The sequence below is a fragment of the Larimichthys crocea genome, chromosome XV (genome assembly GCF_000972845.2).
Source record: "Larimichthys crocea isolate SSNF chromosome XV, L_crocea_2.0, whole genome shotgun sequence".
Classification (NCBI taxonomy): Eukaryota; Metazoa; Chordata; class Actinopteri; family Sciaenidae; genus Larimichthys; species Larimichthys crocea.
The window spans coordinates 1,726,322-1,745,611 of record NC_040025.1 but is presented as its reverse complement, the minus strand read 5'-3'; the positions used below and the strand labels follow the sequence as shown (position 1 = coordinate 1,745,611).

Genomic DNA, 19,290 nt, shown 5'->3' with positions numbered 1-19,290 from the left:
GAGAGAGAGGGAGCAGACACACTTGGAGAGAAAAAAAGTTGCTCCTCGATGGGAGTGTGCAGCAGTAAAAATGCGCATGTGTGCATCTGTTATGGTGGTTGGTGTTCCTTATCAGCAAAACAATACATGCACACAATATATGCGTGTTCAGTCGAATGTGTGAGCTCTGCATTAACACATTCAAATTCAAAACAACCACAACTTGCAAACATGCACATTTGCATGCTGTATATGCCCTTTGTGCATGCACTGTATGCATGTATTTGTCTCACTGTGACTGCTGAGGCATCACTAGAAATGCCTGTGTGTGTGTGCGTGTGCACATTTCTGCAGGCAGCTTTCACTAAATGTCAAACTGAGGAGACAGAGAGAAGCTGCTGCAGCATGCTTGAACTCTCTGCTGCTTTATCAGCTATGTTCACTAATCAAACTTGATAAGAATGGTTTTATCAGCTATGTTCACTAATCAAACTTGATAAGAATGGTGGTGGTGGTGTGTGTGTGTGTGTGTGTGTGTGTGTTTATGAGCGCTGGAGGCTCTGTTACTGCAGGACACTAATGGACTTGGCAGTGGTGGACGTCTAATTGTCCCTCTTTCAGTTCAGAGAAAACAGGTCGCTAAAGGCTTGAGCGCTGTTTGTGATTATCCTTTTGTGTCACTATTCTCACTGAGATAACAAAACAATATTTGAACGTGGCAATAGTGACAGCACAATTTGAAATATTTCCTCTTGGTTGAATAAAGCTGTGATGTTAAATAAAATTAGGATTAGGATACAAGGTGATATGTCAGTGCTGTGTATTAAACTTGTTTTGTTTTTGGCCAACCATCAAATGGAAATATTATAGAACTCCTTTGCAGAATTTATACAGCCAAAACATATTTTTCATCTTTGTGGAAACTTTAGGCTCTCTGCTAGAATTTAAAATTAACTTTGAATAATGTTCAGCTGTACAACATATCTTTGAAATGACTGATGACTGAGGGGTTAATGAGGTTTAGGTGGTTATTAAGGTTAGAATATTAATATTGATGAACTAAGGCTGTCTTCATATGATTTCTCTGTTTTGTTGCCAATATTAAATAAGGATGGGCAAAAATTCAAAATTATTAACAGTCTGTGGTGTTGTACCCTGAGAAAATCGTCTTATTACATAATTCAGGATTTTTCTGATTTATGCAGACAGATGTAACAATTTCTTGCTTTGAACTTCACTTTTATGTGACTTTGTCTGTAATGTACATACTGTGATATACAGTGTATCAATATTGCAAACATATTCTTGTTAATATGGTATTAATTTCATCACCCAGCTATATCTGCATCATACTTGACTTCTCAGGAATGCAATACTTTTTAATAAGTTGTTTTTGGGCAATTTTTTAAGGTGAGTCTCCTCCACGTGCCATATTGCAGCGTCTTGTTCGCTGCATCGTTACCTCGTAGCTCGTTTGGAGCTTTGTTTTGCAGCTCATGCAGGAAATCGTCTCCTTCTTCGCTCCAGCAGTCGGTAAATGAGCCAGCCGGTGTCCACAGTGCATACCTGTGTTCGCTGACATGTACTAACTCACTCTTCCTGCAGGCCATGGCAGAGGAACGCGCAGCAATCATAACAATCAGAAGATGAATGTGGCCAAGAGAGAGGAAAGGGAGGGAGAAGGAGAAGAGGAGAGAGCGTGTAAAAAAAAAATAAATAAGAATGACAAAAGTGAAATAAGATATTTAGAGGGAGGAGAGAGAGTACAGAAATGGGTGAAAAGGGTGAGAAGGAAGAGGAGGAGAAAAGATAAAATAAAAGTCAGGAGTTGCCCAAAGGCACAGCCATCGGTGGAGTTTGTGAGGGGAGGAGACAGAGGAAGAGAGAAATCATCAACGAACACCTGTCTGTTTCTGACTCCTAATAAATCAGAGTCTTCTTCATCTGTCTGCAGGTCTCTGCTGCGTGGAGAAGGTTACATCCTTTGAGGGGGGGCGGGTGGGAGAGATGGAGAAGAAAGTGGAGGAGGTAGATAGAAAGCTGTGATAACATTAAAGTTGATCCCTACAGCACAGAAGAGAACAGGATCCCCCACCTGACACATCAGCAATTCATAATCCCACGCTGAGGAGGCATTTGCATTCATTAAACTAGATTTATTTGGTTCTAAAAGGTCTTAAATGAAAAACAGCTCACACACAAAATATTTTCTATATCGAGGTCCTGTTTCACTTGTGTTTACAGTATCGTACAGAAGCAACTCTCACAAATCCTCCATGTGGAACTCTGCAGAGTATTCAAGTAGAAAAGACGGACATGCTCAGTAAACATGTGCAGTATATGTGTATGTACATACACACTGCAGAGGATGGTGTAGATGTTTGTGGATGTTCTTCATCGTAGTGAAGACAACAGAAGATGTATGTGCTCACGATCAGACTACAAATGAACAGGGGAGGGAAAAAAAAGATGATGTTGATGTTGGTTCTTTGCCTTTTTACAGCATCAGCCGGTGGTAAAAAGTAGGTGTACTTTGACCTGAAGGGGCCATCATAAAGAAAACAACAGCAATGTCAACTCTACCTTGAGGGGCACTCCACTGATTTTACACAGACACATCAGTTTTTATGTCGTCTGTCACACTGCAGGAACTTTGTAAGAAAAAAATAACCCTGATGATGTCATACATTTTTTCCATTCATTGTCATCAGTGCATATAGAGAATTATAAGGCCAGTGATTGGATGTTTCTTACTGAAATACACCTTGGGAGTTGTTTTGATGTACACAGGTAGTATTTGTGACTAACCGTTCCTGGTATTTTCCAGCATGGTTACGAATCCTTTGTAAAGATGATTCATCCAGGACAGTTTCTGTGCAGAAAATGAACCTTTTGTAACTCTTATAATAACCTTCTCAGTTTACAACTTTATGAAAGGCATTACAAAACATAATAATTTGATATGCACTAGGACTTGTTGTTCCCCGACTTCATTGGAGCACCCTTTTAAAGAGTAACTTAACAGCAGTGTTTCACTGCCCTCTCTGGTTGAAAGTTCCACCTCTGACCACACCCAGCTTGATTTGATGGGTGTGGTTGGGTGTGTTCAAAAGTGTGCTCTGTTGCATCTGCAACCACACCCAACAACAGTGATGTCACTGCATCAAGGTGGGAACTTCAACCACAAGATGTCATCAAAAACAACATTTTTTAGGAGGGATTAAGTTACTCTTTAATTTTGTTAAAAACATATAACATCAATTTACTGTGATACCATTGCATCCATAACTTGTAGTCACCCTCAGGTCTGATGCAGGTTTCAGGTGTGTGTGAAGAGGACCCAACAGTACCTGAAAACAGTCTGATAGCATTTACAATTCATGCTGCGTTCTGTCAGCACATAGTGGTATGGATGTGGTTTCATTATGATCGATATTGTGCCTGTTCTTTTTGTTGCATTTTGGCCACTGACGTTTACCCCAAGTTAGCCACGATTCATTTTTATATACAGTATATTTATGTAGTACTTTTATATTTCTGCCAACACAATTAAATAAATAAACAAATGCACTTGATCCAATAGAGAAACATCAGACTGGGATAACCAGGCAAAGGAAGTCTGGATTTTGAAGTTGTTTTTTTGCTTCTAACTGTTTTCAGAGACTGTAAGCAGGCTTAAAATAATTGCATATTCAAACATTAATTACAAATATTCAAATATTAATCACATTTTTCAGAGTGTTTTTCTTTTTCCTTCACACAGGATAAGGCCTAGTTACTGTAGAGTCAGTAACCCATTTGGACAGCAAAGTCGTGATCAGGGACAGACCCTTGCACATGTGAAAATGTCATCTGTATAGGCCTAGTATGAATATATTTATGTTTTGGGTGAGTTAAGCCACAATTACACACCTGCTTATTATAATGTCCGTGCAGCAGTATGCACATGAGTAGAATAAAAAATAAAAAATATATGTGTATACCACTCAGGGAGGGAAAAAGTTCACTGATGTTATGCCAGATGTGAAGGAGTGTCTTGTATCCCTCCAGTGTTCCTCCCGTTCTCCCCTCGAAGCACTAGTTCTCCACGCTGGAGTCCTAACTCATGTTTCCAAAGGACGCGTCGCTTGCTTCAGGGGAGGCAGTGCAGTTGGGTTTTGACACGGAAGGAATGGGGAATGAGCAGAGAGACGGAGGACAGAGTTAGTTCAGTCAGACTGAATAATCTAAGACATATGGAGAGGGGGGAAAAAGCTGACACAGACAATCTTTGTTGCAACATGCTACTGTATTACAGCTGTCTGATACTTTATTACATTACTGTGGAACAAGCTGGTTATAAAAGTAACACTGACTATAAAGCATGTTTCAATTACTGTGAGCTTTAAAACAGTTTGGGAAAATATGCTGTTTGACGTCAATCTCACTTCTGCGTGTTTAGTATGGAACTAGAGTGTTGAAAACAGCCCGTCTCAGACCAAATTAAAAAATACACTTAGAAGCACCTCTATATGTGATATGATCCACAGAGTTAAAGTGAAGACAGAGGCTTCCTTGAGTCTCATGCTAAGCTGGCCTAACCATGTCTGACTCCCAATCCATAGTTAACACACAGATGTGAGAGAAGTTACAATGGCAGCTAGTTTAGTTAGTAGTTTATTAGTTTATTGCATGTAGATTTTGTGCCTGCTTGAAGTTTATGAAGGCTGAGGAATAAAGCATTTTATCATCTGGTTGGTATCATATTGTGATAATAAGACAATGCTATCTTGTTGTTTTCCAACATGGTGCTGTTAAAGTGAATGATTTACAAGAAAAATGTGACAAAACACATTCAAGAGTTGTGTGTGATGATTATTTTACAGGTTACTTTGCTCAATTTAAAATATCTGAAAAATATTCCTATTTATAATGTGATATTCATTAAACCATATCAGCAACATTCTCTCCTCAGCTTTGCATCTCTGTTACTATAATCTCTGGCACAATCAGGACCTTGTCCACCTCTGGGCCACTGTCTTTTTACAGATTTTGTTTTGACTTATCACATATATCGATGGATCATATCTGATGAGCTCATTTTAATTTGATCAGCTCTGCTATGATTACTGAAATATGACATCCTTCTTGAGAATGCCATGTACTTACTTGTTGTGAAGTACTCACCTGTCCTCATCCAGCAACATTCACTACATGAGACACACAACAACAGCATGGGTCAGAGCACAGGGACACACACACACACACACACACACACACACACACACACACACACACACACACACAGACGAGGATGAAAATACAGTAACATGAATGTACAGGCTGATCCTCAGGTGCAGAATATGAACTCTGACACAGAGTGTATTAGAACTGTTTATTTTCTTGCTTGAATGTTTCCTTTTGCCGTCATCATTTTAAGTTAAACATCAACAGCAGTGCTGAGAGGAAATGACACTGCCAACAGACATCAGCCAACAAGGGCCATGAATGTAATCGTATTCATCTGACGCTGACACTTTTGGCTCAGATCCGACACAGATTACCTTTAATGATCATGTTGCGTGCAGCATAGCGAGTTTATAATAGCTAGTCGGGCCGCAGGTGCTTTGCAAATGCTCTGTGGAGGCGTGTGCATGGGTGGGTGAGCTTTTAAAACCCTTTTTAAAATCTGGAATTTATTTATGAGAATCAGTCTAACAGTCTCCGTGACAGGTTTAACACCACGCGGAACTTGTGAACTCTGCCGGTGCACTGTTACAGAGATCACCTGTGTGGAACCACAACAACACACGACAGAACATCAATCATTAAAAAAAAAAAAAATTAATTGTTCATTTAATTTAACAACTATGAATTGAAACAGCAAAACAGTGAGGTTTGTAGGTTGTCCAGCGTAAGAAGGACATCGTTTCTGGAAAAAATCACCTCTGTTGAGGTTCCTAAAATATAATTTCATTGCTTTGAGCAGCACAAAGGAAATTCTGATCACCTCAATCTTATCCTCACCTTATAAAAAATTACAGAACTAAAGCGTCATGTTTTATGAATGTGTGCTGCACGGCATTGTGTGTCTGTGTGTGTGTATATGTGTGTCCCATGTTCTACTGACCTGGGCTGGAGGTGCCTGGGGTGGCAGGGTTGGCCCCTCGGCCTCGACTCACCAACAGAGCCTCCTGATTTTCAGCCAGAGCCTGCTTCGCCAGGTAGCGCTCCCTCTTGATCTTCAGCTCCAGGGATTCGGGGAAGTCTGGTACGATCCAGTCGATGGCTCGCAGCACGAAGAACACCACATGCTGGAGGAGGAGAGACATTTAAGCTCCTCATCAGATTGCAGAACACTGCCTCTCCTGTCAAACATTCTGTGTTTGAACATTACATCATAAATAACACAAAGTGGGTTTGAACCATGACCTTTAAAGTGTTTACTCTGTCCACTTAGTAAATTACTTCTGGAGCTTTCAGCCACTTCTCACCTCTATCAGCGAATGTTAGTTGAATTATCTCCATGACAACAGAGCAAACCACTGATGAAAGCGACAAGATGTCCCTGACATGATGAGTCAATCCCACATCCACTGTCCTGCTGCCATAATCACTCAACGTGTATTAATCCGTGCCTGAAAATAGTCCCTGACAAATGCATTATGTCCTCCTGTTGTGTAAAAACTACAGTGCTCAGCTGTTTTATGAAATTACTGAGCCTATTTAAAAAAAATGCAACAATATTTGTGACTTGTTGTCAAAGATTTACATGTTTTATATGTAGGCAGGAATGGGCTTGGTTTGTTGACGCAAAAGAAAAAAAAAAGAAGTATAGACCTTTTGACTGTGGCTGTGTGAAAGATTTATGAACTGAACTTTACACTAACTCCAACTCTGAATGCCAAAGATTTTCAAAGATTTTCAGAGAGGCCTGGATCAGTGCTAGATAAATGAAGAGAGACAAGTAAAATTATATGTCAACCACAAAATAACAATTGTATACAATATAATATCAAGTGCTAATATGGGCAAGCTTCACATATGATGGAAAAACTAAAACATACACTAAGAGAGCGCTAACTGAGCAGTATTCAAGTATGCAACTGAAAACAGATGTACAGAGAGACGTGGGTAAAAGATACAAAAGAATAAAAATGGGCACATTAAAATCAATAAAACAAAGACAAAACAGCTTCATTCATACCTCAAAGGCGATGATAAAACCAAGTCTGACAGCAAGAAGCTCCCAGTAGAACAGTGAGTAGTTTCCAGTGTTGTCTCTGTACGCTTTATATCTATAAAATAAATAAAAAAAATACAGAGTTACTGCAGGACAATGTGTTTTATTGATGATGTATGTCTATATGCAGCAGCAGTGGCGGAGGCTGCAGCAGCACATGAGAACAAACTGAAACAAGAGATTAAACATTAGTAATACCACCCTCTGTTGGTCAAGTCTGTGATCCGTCAGCAAGATTAAACTAAAACCCTGAGTGTTTGAAGAAAGATTTTGCCAAAGACTGTTTCCCCACTCTAATATCACATGCATTCAGACAATCAGTAGACAGTGTACCTGCACATGGGGTACTCGGTGTAGTTTAGTGGTGCGTAAGCCAAGGTGAAGTTGACGTATCCATCAAGGTCGTTGTTGAACTTGTACTGGTAGAGCAGGCGAGGTAAAAAATCTGACGTGAAGGCTATTAGGAAAGCCTACGGAGGGCAGACAGAAGAACGACAAAAGATGATGCTGTAGAAAAGAGATCAGTACAGTCTGGTCTGGCATCACATTTAAATGACTCACATTGGCGATGACGGACAGGTGTGACAGGGCTTCCAGTATGTTGAACCAGACTCCAATGTTCTGGGCGCGCTCTGCCACCGGACGCCGGTACTCGCATGCAAACTTGTGGGCATCCAGACGGATTTCCACCCAGTTGTTGAGGAGTGCGAAGAGTGGAGCGAGGGGGAACGCTGCCACGAAGATGGTGATGAATCCAAATTGGAGCACTGCAGCACAATAAGAAACATGTTTACACTGTATGTTATTGCATGCAGTGACATCATGTCCTTCAAGTATAGTAGATGATACATGCCCATCTCCAGGTACTCTTCAAACAGGCCTTCACACTCCACCAGCTGGTAGTCTTCCTCCCAGCGCTGAGGCTCATGAGCTGCCTTATCCCCCATCACCTTGGCCAAAGTTCTCTTCTGATGCCAGGCCTTCACTTTACTGTCAGAGCAGAGAGACAGAGAGCTTATAAATATGAAATAAACATGACAAATATCTGATTATTCTAATGATATTTCCTATGTTTTACTTGTTACACTGCCTTTCATTATTTCCTACTGTTGCCACTTTGTACACCCCAAATACAAACTATACTTTATAGATATTATATCACATGGAAAACTGAGTTAGCTTAATTTCAGTGTTATGCAATGAGCATGAGTTTTTCATTTCTTCAAAGTTGGATGCATTGGTAGCAGTTGTCTCAAATAACAAGTCCCTCAGGCTCAACCCTTCAAAAACAGCTGCAGATGGTTCTGTTGTGGCTTACAGTAGTGGCTCATCCTTGCTCCGCTCTAATGGATATCCTCAAAACTCTCATGTCAAACAAATCAGTAACACATGTCACTAATCACACAAATATCACAAACACAGTCTTTGATTTATACTGAGACAATGGCACATGCTTCTCCCTCCAACATCCCCACGAGGGACAAAGAGGGAGATGCCGCCACCTGAAGGACATCCTGCCACTGTCACAGTTAGATTAAGGCCTTATCTGTGGGTCCTCAATAGGAAAAACCTTGTCAGGCACTTTGTCTGGTATTTTTCCGAAGTTGCTGTATGTTGCTGTATGGTCCATTAACTCTTATAGGAGTTGGGAAGCCCTCACAAACTCAAGGTAAATATGAAATAAGGGAAAAATTGTATTACAGCACTACTAAGGGTAAAAAAGTCTAAAACCTTCTGCAACCCTGACTCTGCCCTGTTGTCTGGTCTGCAATGTGTCTGGACACACACACACACACACACACACTCTGTGCCAGTACTGCAGAGATACAGCAATAAGCTTTACTGCAGGATGCAGCAGTCTGATGCGACACTAAGAGACTAAAACAAAGAGTGGATCTTTTTAGACTTTAAATGTCACATCTGTGCTATACTAGTATTAATGAATCTGTTCTATTTAAATTTAATCTAATCTAACAGCCTTTGAAGCTCTACATTAAAAGCAGGGAAACTCTTTGGAGAGAGACAACATAATATTTCCAGTAAAATAATGGATGTCTGAACATGAAACATACGGGATAATGAACTCCTGAACGTTGTTGATGAGTTGCTTCCCCACCATGATGATGAAGAGTTGCTCAGCCAGTTCAATGAGGCAGCCGCCCGGACCACACTGCAACAGAGTGTGACACACAGAAAGACACCGATATGACACAGTGGGACAACATGGAATATTTTTACTCTTTGACATTCATCTGTAAATTATAGCCTCACGTCTTCGTTTCTCATCCCAAACAAGGTCCCATAGTTGGTGGGGTAACCCACAAACCTACACAAAACACAGAAAGGGCACAGTTGAAGTCTTACAGTACTTGGCACAAAGTGTTTGTCATATTTTGATCCTTTCTGTGTGTCTCCTGTCTCACCTTCCTTTAAAGAAAGCCACATAAAAAGGGGACGAGTAGAAGTTAACAAACTGGAAGATGAACACCTTGAAGATGAAGGCGTTGTCATACTGGGTTTGTGTTCTGTGCATCTCTGCAACACAGAAAACATGGACACAGTGTTAAGACATTAAACCCCATTTATGTTTGTACTGTTTACCTTTGTTTTCTCTTCTAGGTAAGTCTGGTTATCAGGTGTTTTGCCTAAAAGCTGTCTGATCATCTGACTGCACGTGTTGCCATCTTCAGAGATCTCAGCAATAACCTGCTGAATATATTGTTATATGAAAGAAACAATCACCAAAACTATGTAAAAAGGATCCAGATGAGCAGTGTAAACTGTATCATATAGCCATGAACTTAACTTATCATTAACTTGACCTGAATGAGTTTCATTCACGCTGTCTCATCAAGAGAGATGTCAACCAATCTAATAATTTGTTTTCACCGCAAATGTGATCTATTACAACCGCTAGTGATCAAAATAAAGGAGCTCAGATCTTGAGGAAGACACTGAATACAGCGATGAATATTTGTGGTGCTGACTGTTTTCAGCCACTTCAGTTGAGTGGCACTAAAGACAGCAATATTGGCCTGATGGTCAGCCACTTTGGTTCAGATGGAAACGTCTCAACAAAAAATGGATAGATTGTCATACTGTTTTATACTGTATAAACCTTCAAGTTCCTTACAGGAGGAAATGTAGCATCTTTGGTGATCTGCTGGCTTTTAATCTATGCTTTAATATATTTTTATTCTATAAATAATTATAATAAGACATTTTGGGGTAGGTTTTGTTCACGTTAGCACGCTACTACGTGAAACTAAGATGGTGACATGGTGAGCATGTTAGCATGACAACCATGAGCCTTTAAAGATAGTTTCCTGTTTGTGGAACCTGGATCTGGAAATGTTATCACAGGTTTCTTCATTAACTTAGTAGCATGGTTCTCATTATGTCATTATTTCTGTATCTTCCACCATAACACTGCCAGATGTTGCAGCTACTGTAAGATTACTGAAAGATCTCACACAACAAAAATGTGCGCGTGTTGCAGTCATTCATGAACTCAAAGACCTCAGATGCTGGGATCAGATTCAAGACATCATCTGCTCTTTGAGGAGTCTCAGATTTTAGTTAGGGGAAATCCAGTGGGAGGCTGATATCAATATATACAGTAGTGAGACTTGAGGTGAGGAGCAGTATTGATTCTTACCCCATTTAGTGAGCTGTTCAGCTAATGCAGTGTAGACCCGGCCCATCAACAGGATAAGACCCAGATTCACAATACTGCTGGAGATGTTGGCAATGGTTCCTGCCTGAGAACGTGAACATGTGTTTAATTGTTATGCATACACACACATTCAGAGAACACAGAGCTGTAGTGTGTGCATGTAGTCGTAATTACAAGAAATAAATATTCAAAGTAAAACAAATTTAAATCCAGGCCCTGTGTCCTGTGACATACCTCTGTACGCAGGACGGGGCTCCCCGTATGAAACATCATCACACTGATGATACCGCGGCACATGACAACTGTCACCAGGAAGATCATCACCACACACAGCTGAGAGGGAAGACACAAGAACGCTGGGTGATTTGTGTTGGAAAACAGTAAAGAAATATGCAGTATACAACATGTCAGTGAAGTAGTTCTTCACCTCCATTTACGCAGGTTTCCCCACCATCGTGCCTACATCTCATGTGGCACAATAGCACAGCCAAATGGAGAGCAGTCATCATCACGGATGGCAGTGATCTACACAGCTGCCAATAGTTTGATTCTTTTTCACTAGTAAAAAAGAAAGCTACAGTCTCTTTGTCACTCATGGTTTGCTTTCCAAATTTCAGTAAATGATCACAGATAATATTCTACGTAGCGTGGTGCCATGGTAGCATTTCCGATTTTTTCTACCTCCATCAGTATTGTCAGGTGAAGGGTGGGGGAAAACTGATCCTCAGGTACCTGCCCAAGAACAAATTCATCTTGAGACTGAGCCTACAGTGTATGACTAAGAATATCAGATCATATCTAGCCCTGTGGGTAAATGACCTAGATTCATTTTTAGAAAAGGGTTCAGTTACCACTGCAGGATTGGGTGGAGCAGCACACAGGTGTAAACCCCATTTCTCTTTCCTTCGAGGATCATTAAAGTAAAAACTTGAAATACACTAAGCCTCTTCACTGAAACCAAGTATGAAAATGACTGTGAGGATAAGAAAAGTTTGTATGTGAGTGTATTAAGATGTTGCATAACAGTCAAATCATGATATGTGATATGTATTTCCACAGAAAACAAACAATACAATAACAAAGTGAACTGTATTCATCAGATTACAAACTCATGACAGTGACTGACTTTAAACTTTAAATAGTGTCTCACCATCATAATGATCACCATGGAGCCAGTGAACATGCGGGACAGCCTGGTCTTCTCTGGAAAGTAGGGCTCTTTGACCCCGGTCACTGGGTTTTGCTCCATCGTCGGGGCCATGGCTGCAAACTCCGGCCGAGGACGCTCCTAATGGGAACACAGTAATGACATCAACATGAATGGACACACTTTAATTGCTGGTTAGCTGAGAACTCTCTAGACTTCAGGACTTGTGACCCAATGTCTACAAATCAATGGGTAGAGAATAGCTACTCTAGAGGTGAGGTGCATAACTTCTTTTACATACTGTCCTTCTAAGTGTGTAGGAGAAATTTACAAAAACACAAAAGTTCCTCTCTAGAGCCAGTGTTTGGTTTGTCTGTTCTGGGCTACAGTGGAAGCACAGCTGTTCAACATGGTGAATTGTTAGTTATAAAAAAGAGTAATAATACATCTGTATGTCTTCAAAAGAACACACTGCAAGAAACAATATTTAGCCAGCTGCTTGGATTGACCCTTGGCTCTTAAACATCATTGTGTTAATGCTATATAAAGGTCCTGTGTAAATGTTGTTAAATAAAGGTTTTAATGAAAAAAGGTTTCTACAGGACAAGACACACCTCACATCTGTGGAGGCAAAAGAATAACCTGGTGCAGATCATGATATATCTAAGAACAGTGAAGCAAACTCAAACTGAACAGGAACAGGATTGTGAGACCTCTTCTTCATGGAAGTCCATGCAGTCCCAGTGATGAGCCAAGGTGGCCATCTTTCGCTTCCAGTACTCCAGGAAGGTTACGGCCCAGAAGGACATGAACACACTGAAGAGGACCGTACCTGGGTGGTCAAATAAGTAGCCCAACTGCAATGCAGACAGATACAGTACATACTTTTAAAAACAAATGCCAATTTTAGATCTGTTTGCATTATTGATTAGAAACTGGGTTGTTTACCAGTGAAATGAATTCAGTACCTTGGCCATGGTGCAGATATCAGACATGTTCCAGGCCTTGCATGTGTTGCACAGAGGACACATCAGATAACTGGCTCCGCTGTTACAGATTTCCTTGCTGTTTACAGACACATAAAGAGAGATGAGATCAACTGAGAAAACATGTTTTAAAGCTTTTAAACCAGAAGTGCTTTTCAGATTTTTATGTATCGGGTGGACGAGAGTGATGGGATTGGGTGAATTAACTGTAATGGACTTTTGCATGCATATAAACCCAGTGTATATTGATTGATTATATTGAGTGAGAAAAAAGAAGAAAAGTGTTGAAATCCCAGAGCTACTGTACTTTTACCTATTAGAGTCATCCAGTGAGATATTGAAACAATGACTACATGTGGGATCTGCTGCAGAAATTAAAGTCTTAGTGAGACATGTCTATCTTCCTTATTTATATAGTGAGGAGATCTTTCTGCACTAATTGTCCATTATTGCATGAGCTGCAGTTCACTGCTGCCACGGACTGCTCTCCATCTGTTCTCCAGTAATCAATGGCTTTAATCTATACTGTGAATTAATGACCCTGATGAAGGTTGTTTCCTTTCGTGAGACACTGACCTCTCTTGTTAGTTTGGGTGCAAATATTTTAAGGAACTTTGAAAGAGATGTGATACTAACATGTTGTGTAGGTAGATCAGAGCCCGCTATGATAAATAATGCATGATAAGATTGGCACAGATATGTGGATTGTATAATTATGGTGATTGTTTTTATGCAGGACAGATTGTGCTTTGATGTTTTGGTATATTTGTATTTCAAACTGTGCTTACTTTATTTAAATGCTAGAGTTCATAATTTGGGGAAATGCACTTGTTCTCTTTCTAAGAGTAGGATAAGCAGATCAATGCTAATCTCATGTGTGTGCTTAAAGCACAACACTATGAGGACTATGGCTGTGGTGCTGGATACTGGTATGGATCTCCATTCAGACGTAATGGTACTAAACCTCATTGTGGTGACAGGACCTGTACACCTGCATTCCCCCTCTGAGGATCAATAGGGATTATCTCATCTTAAACAGGTATTGTCTGTCTTGTGTGTGGACTCACGCTGGTGTGTTGGTACCCATGGACATGACTCCAGAAACAAAGACCAGGGTTCCGACCACTGCCGCTGGCAGCAGCCAGGCTGTGTAGAAACCTGCAGAGACATAAAGCTCCATTAGGCTGCGGCTCTCAGCTGATGCGAGGGGGCGGAGAGATCTGCAATTAGACCGCTGCAGTTTACATTGCTGATTAATCTGGGATGTCCTTGATGAAGAGGTCAGGTTGGTGCTGCTGACGCATGATAGTTTGTTTGTCTCAAGGTTTTCCTTTCATTTTCTGTTGACAAAGTTAAACACCGTGTGCTACACTCACTTCTCTTTGTTCAGATATAATGGATTTTATTTCCCATGTCAATTACCCACTTCCGTTGAAATATAAGACGTGCAGCTCTCTGTGCACCAGGTGGATCTATTCCAGATAAATCCAGCAGGTGTGGTGTTTAGAAGAGTAAAAGCTTCCCTGGCTACGAGCTGGACTGCAGCTGTTACATGTATGAAAATGTTGTGGATCATTAATTTCTTATAGATTCACAAAGACATAAATATTAACTCCCGGTGGTTATGATCAAGGTTTTGTTAAAATATTTATCCTGAGATAATCTTCATCATATATGACACATGTTTTTGTAAAACTACTGGAGTGTGGCTCTAAGGATGAAGTGAAAACAACTTTAGCTGCACTAAAGATGGAAATAATAAAGTATATAACACTTCAAAACAATATTTAGTAGGCTGAAATCACTTGTCATACCTTGAATACACACCGAGGCTGATAATCATAGGTAACTACTTTTTAATTTCTTTTCATTTGTTGATTTTAGTCACTGTACAAATCTGGGCGGCTACAGGTGATTCTTTTAAACTTAATATACAGCTTGTAAAAACAGGCTGTATCATTCAGGTGTGTCTCAGTAAACCAATTATTCATTTCATATTTTAACTGAATTTAAACAAATGTATGGATATAATTTGACTTTTTCCTGTTGATCAGTGTAAAAACAACATACTGTCATGTGAAAGTAGGGAGAGGTTGAATATATTTAACAAGCACAGAGTGATATGAATGAGTTGAATATTTACCCAGCCAGGCAAAGTAGAATGCAATCTTTTCTCCAAAGTACTCCCTGATGTGGTCCAGTGGTTGGTACTTGTACCATTTGCACCAGCGTGCCCAGTAGTGGTAAAGAATCTGTCTCTGGTTCAGCTCATCAGGACGGATCTCATACCTTGGAAGCTTAAAGGTTCCCTGTGAGAGAAAAACAAAATAAAATATGTTGATTAATGAGGGAGGACTATGCATTTTATTTCCCCCATCAGGTTAAATGTAAATAATACCTGACCTCGTGCAGGGGGAAAGCAGCTGTGTACACCCCTTCATTTACCAGTCTGTCCACACCAACCTCAGCCCTCTTTCTTTTGCCGTACACCGTCCTGGCGAGAATCTCATACACCTGAAATAATACACAAGGTCTCGCTTCATGACAGATTAATTTCACTGACTACGTGTAGTGTAGAGGAAGTCCTGTCACTCACAACACGGTGTCTCTGTGTATTAGTGAAGTAGTTTTCATGGTCGTCACAGCCAAGGAACCTGTAGAAGAGAGACATTCATTCAACCAAATATACTTTTTTGATGTGATATGACGTTATGATAATTATTTACCATCCTTACTGAGAACCCACCTGTTCATCTTTGACTTGCGAAAGGCACATGTGTAATAGTCTAGCGGCCTGTTTGGCACTGACTCCATCATCACGTTAGGTATGCATAGTCTTCTCATTACCCGAGCAGATGTGTTTAAGTCCAGATTTGGCTGTGCCTGAAAGCCAAACACACACTAATTCAATATGAAGAATGTTTTATCATACTTCTCCCAGAGTTTTGTTTGAAATGTTCAAAATCAGCCACTGGGGGGACCACTGATCAGTAGTGCAACAGAAGAAACTTGTATATTTTTATGACACAGCAGAACAAACAGTGGGCTGAGAGGACTCTTCACGTCAAGTTGTTTTGAGACTACATTTAACAATGTTGTCCGACATGGTAATAATCAACGCACTGGCTTTTGTCCTCCACATCACAATCTCTATTTGCAGACATTTTTTATGCATTTGAATCCTGGTCAGACAAGACGGACTCCGCCAGTAAAGGTAAGAACTGGGGTTCGATTAGATGTCAAAACTAAGTCTACAAGAGTCTGCATCTTGCTTTGTGAGGTTATACTTCGGCACAGCAGTACTTTGAGCTAAATACTAACATCAACATGCTAACATGCGAATATGTGCACAACGACAATGCTACCATGCTGATGTTTAGCAGATGTAAGTGTATAATGTGCTATTTTAGCATGTTGGTGTGCAAATGTACTCTAAAGTTCCCACTAAACACAAAGTACAGCTGTGGCCGAATCATGCGACAGACATTTCACTCAAAGCCAAAAATGTCAACCTCATGGTGGCTCAACAGGAAAAGTCAACCGATCTCTAAAGTCAGTAAGATACATCTTCAGACAACCATGAATGTCTGTACAAGATTTTATGGTGATTTGTCTTGCAGAGTTTTTCAGAATAAATGAAAATTTTGATCTTCTAGTTGCATAAAATGAAAAGTCAGAGGATAAACCAGAGGATGGGCATCTTCAATGTACAAATTCCACAACACCTGAATTACTGCCATTCATAATAATATTGGATTATAACATTAGATCAGACATATTTATAAACTGCTGGACTAACCTGCAATGGAGCTCTCACACAGAGTTCCTCAGCGTAATACACCAACACATCCCAAGGAGCACTAAGTTTCAGAAAATGTATTGTTTTCTTTTCGTTTGCTGTTTCCTCCTAATAGGGAAGAGATGATAAGTTGTTAGGTAATGAGTAAACAAGAATAATGGGTAAAATTAAAAGTTATTAATAGGGGAAAGAACCTTCTCCATAAGCAATCCAGCACTCTCCAGATTCTGAACAAACTTCTCCCTCCACTGTGCCAGCTGTGCTTTCTTTCGTTCAGACCTGCTGTTGTCCTCAGTGGGCACGGCCTCCCCATCCTCACCCGTCACCTTCCCCTTCCCTCGCCGTTTCCTCCTGGAGCGAATTTCCCACACCAGTACAAAGTCTAAACCCAGATCAACCACAAAGATCCAAAAGGTTAAATAATGGACTGAATCATTCATCCATTGATCAGGGAGCTAAAATGAGAGCTGCTGATGCTGCTTACCGATTTTGGTTCTGCCATCTCTGAAGTAATTCCCAAGCTGTGGAGGCAGCTGGTTACTTTTTGTATTACAGTGAATATGAATGGGATCATCACCATCCTCATCTTCATCAGCAGCTGCAGCTGAAAGCTAAAAGCATCCAGTTTAGTTATTCTTATTAAGTACAAGTCAAAGTCAACAACTATTTTCTCCCGACTAGCATATTGTTCTGTATGTGGAGTTAATTTCCTTTTGATGAGGTTAAACTATAAAATCCTGATCCATTACTCAGCACCATAAAAGCTTTCACGTTCCAATAATGAGTCCAGAAAGATGAGCCGGAGAATCGTCACTCAGCTTTTTCCCATATAATTGAGGAGAATCTTTCAGCGCACTGAAGTAATGTTTCACCACAAGACATTTTTTGATTTTCCCCGTGTGCTCCGGTGGATATCAGATTCACTGCATCATCTCAGGAAAGTCAGTGAGGTGTGAAGGGTTGAGAAAAAGCAGCAGGGTTGTGGCTGCTGTGTGAATGTGCAGTTATTTTCCACACCTGTATTTATACCACATGTAATTCCTACAAAGAAAGGAGAACATACTGCAGCGTTGTGGGGAAAAAAGTAAAACAGTTCTCACATATCTCGGCGGGATGAAGCTCCCGTTCTGCAGACTCCCATAGCTGTCTGTGGTTTGTGCTTCACCTCCATAGTCCAGATCTAGGAGGACTTCTCTGTCTCCCTTCAGCAGCTCTGAGCCCTTCCTCAACATGATGAGGAGGATGACCGAAGCTCTTGTGGTTGGACACAGATTATACATTCACATAAAATGTACTGCAGAAGATATCTGTGCTCATTACTGAAGTATAGCTCTTAATGAAGTAAGAGACATGCTTCATAGAAAGAGAAAACAGTGGTTGATACTGTACCTTTGCTGTGGTAAAAATGAGGCTGCTGTTAAGGTCTGGATTCGCAGGAATCTGTGCTTCTCTTGTTCTCTCCCTCTTTTCTATCTCTGCATCCGTCAAGCTCCTCTGCTCCACCGTTAGATAGCATGCGGAATACCGTAATGGACCTAGCAAGCAGGCACCAGCTGGTGATTTGCTGCATTTCAGCAGAAAGGATGTACATCAAGACATACACCACAGCGCACATCCCTGCTTCATAAATAATGTAGCAGGGATGTGCATCCAGTCAGTCGGGGGGGCAGTCAGAGCTCTCTCAACACATTATGCAGGATAGAACACATGTGGGGGGAATATCCTCTTTGATCTTCATGTGTACGTCTTCATCTATACAAACCGATTGGCACATTTTATTTAATTGGTTTTGAAATGTACACAGAATTACCATAAATTATTCACAGCACAAGAAGAGAAGCTCAACCCCTCTAAGATTTATGTCCTGATCACCACAGGCACAGACTAATATGAGATTTATTTCTGTGCATTATTTTTGTCTCATGTTTAGTGAGGAAATTTGCATAATTTCATTCATGGAAAATAACTGAACTAGGACTAACTATATTTAGAATAACTACATAACACGGTGCACCAGGAAAGTGTAGGGCTAATGGAGAGAGAGGTATTAAAATTGCATAATAAAGTGACTAGGTGCAGAGCAGAGTAAATGAGGGAAGGCACAGCACGATGCAGTCACACCATTAAACGGGGAGAAATACTGCGAGTTGACTGGACAATTAAAAGACCAGAACAGAACCAAAACAGCGCTGCATTCACCAACTATTATGGGACAGATTTTTTTGTCTGGAAAATAAACATTTTACGTCACATCTACAGTTTCTAAAATTTGACAATAATAACTTATAAAACACATTCAATATTAAAATGTACTCATTACGTTTTAATTTTTGAAGGTGCTCTGTGTTGGGTCACAGTTTTAAAGATAAGGACAGGATGGGAAAGATGTAAGATGCATCAAACTAAATTGCTGGAGTAGACCTTTAATATGAACAATAGACCTAAGTATGTATTTTATTTTAAAGTAACATCAAATCCTGC

General features: G+C 40.3%; 1 protein-coding gene across 2 annotated transcripts; it reads right to left on the bottom strand.

Moving 5' to 3' along the window:
* Window positions 1-1,303: 1,303 nt before the first annotated feature.
* ano11 (anoctamin 11) lies at window positions 1,304-18,421 on the bottom strand. 2 transcript variants are annotated; one of them, XM_019276796.2, is made up of 25 exons: window positions 18,199-18,421; window positions 17,910-18,070; window positions 17,294-17,420; window positions 17,004-17,191; window positions 16,810-16,917; window positions 15,757-15,893; window positions 15,607-15,664; window positions 15,414-15,524; window positions 15,154-15,319; window positions 14,078-14,168; window positions 12,993-13,089; window positions 12,738-12,881; window positions 12,028-12,165; window positions 11,112-11,210; window positions 10,860-10,962; window positions 9,625-9,736; window positions 9,473-9,527; window positions 9,274-9,371; window positions 8,055-8,191; window positions 7,763-7,968; window positions 7,535-7,671; window positions 7,166-7,256; window positions 6,089-6,272; window positions 5,146-5,168; window positions 1,304-4,109 (listed from the first exon to the last, which is right to left on the bottom strand). In XM_019276796.2, exons 2-24 carry the CDS (start codon window positions 18,039-18,041, stop codon window positions 5,152-5,154), a joined length of 2,736 nt encoding a protein of 911 aa, XP_019132341.2. In that variant the 5' UTR covers window positions 18,042-18,070; window positions 18,199-18,421; the 3' UTR covers window positions 1,304-4,109; window positions 5,146-5,151. The 2 variants fall into 2 exon arrangements, with proteins under 2 accessions (XP_019132341.2, XP_019132340.2); XM_019276795.2 differs by lacking the exon at window positions 5,146-5,168.
* Window positions 18,422-19,290: the final 869 nt, after the last annotated feature.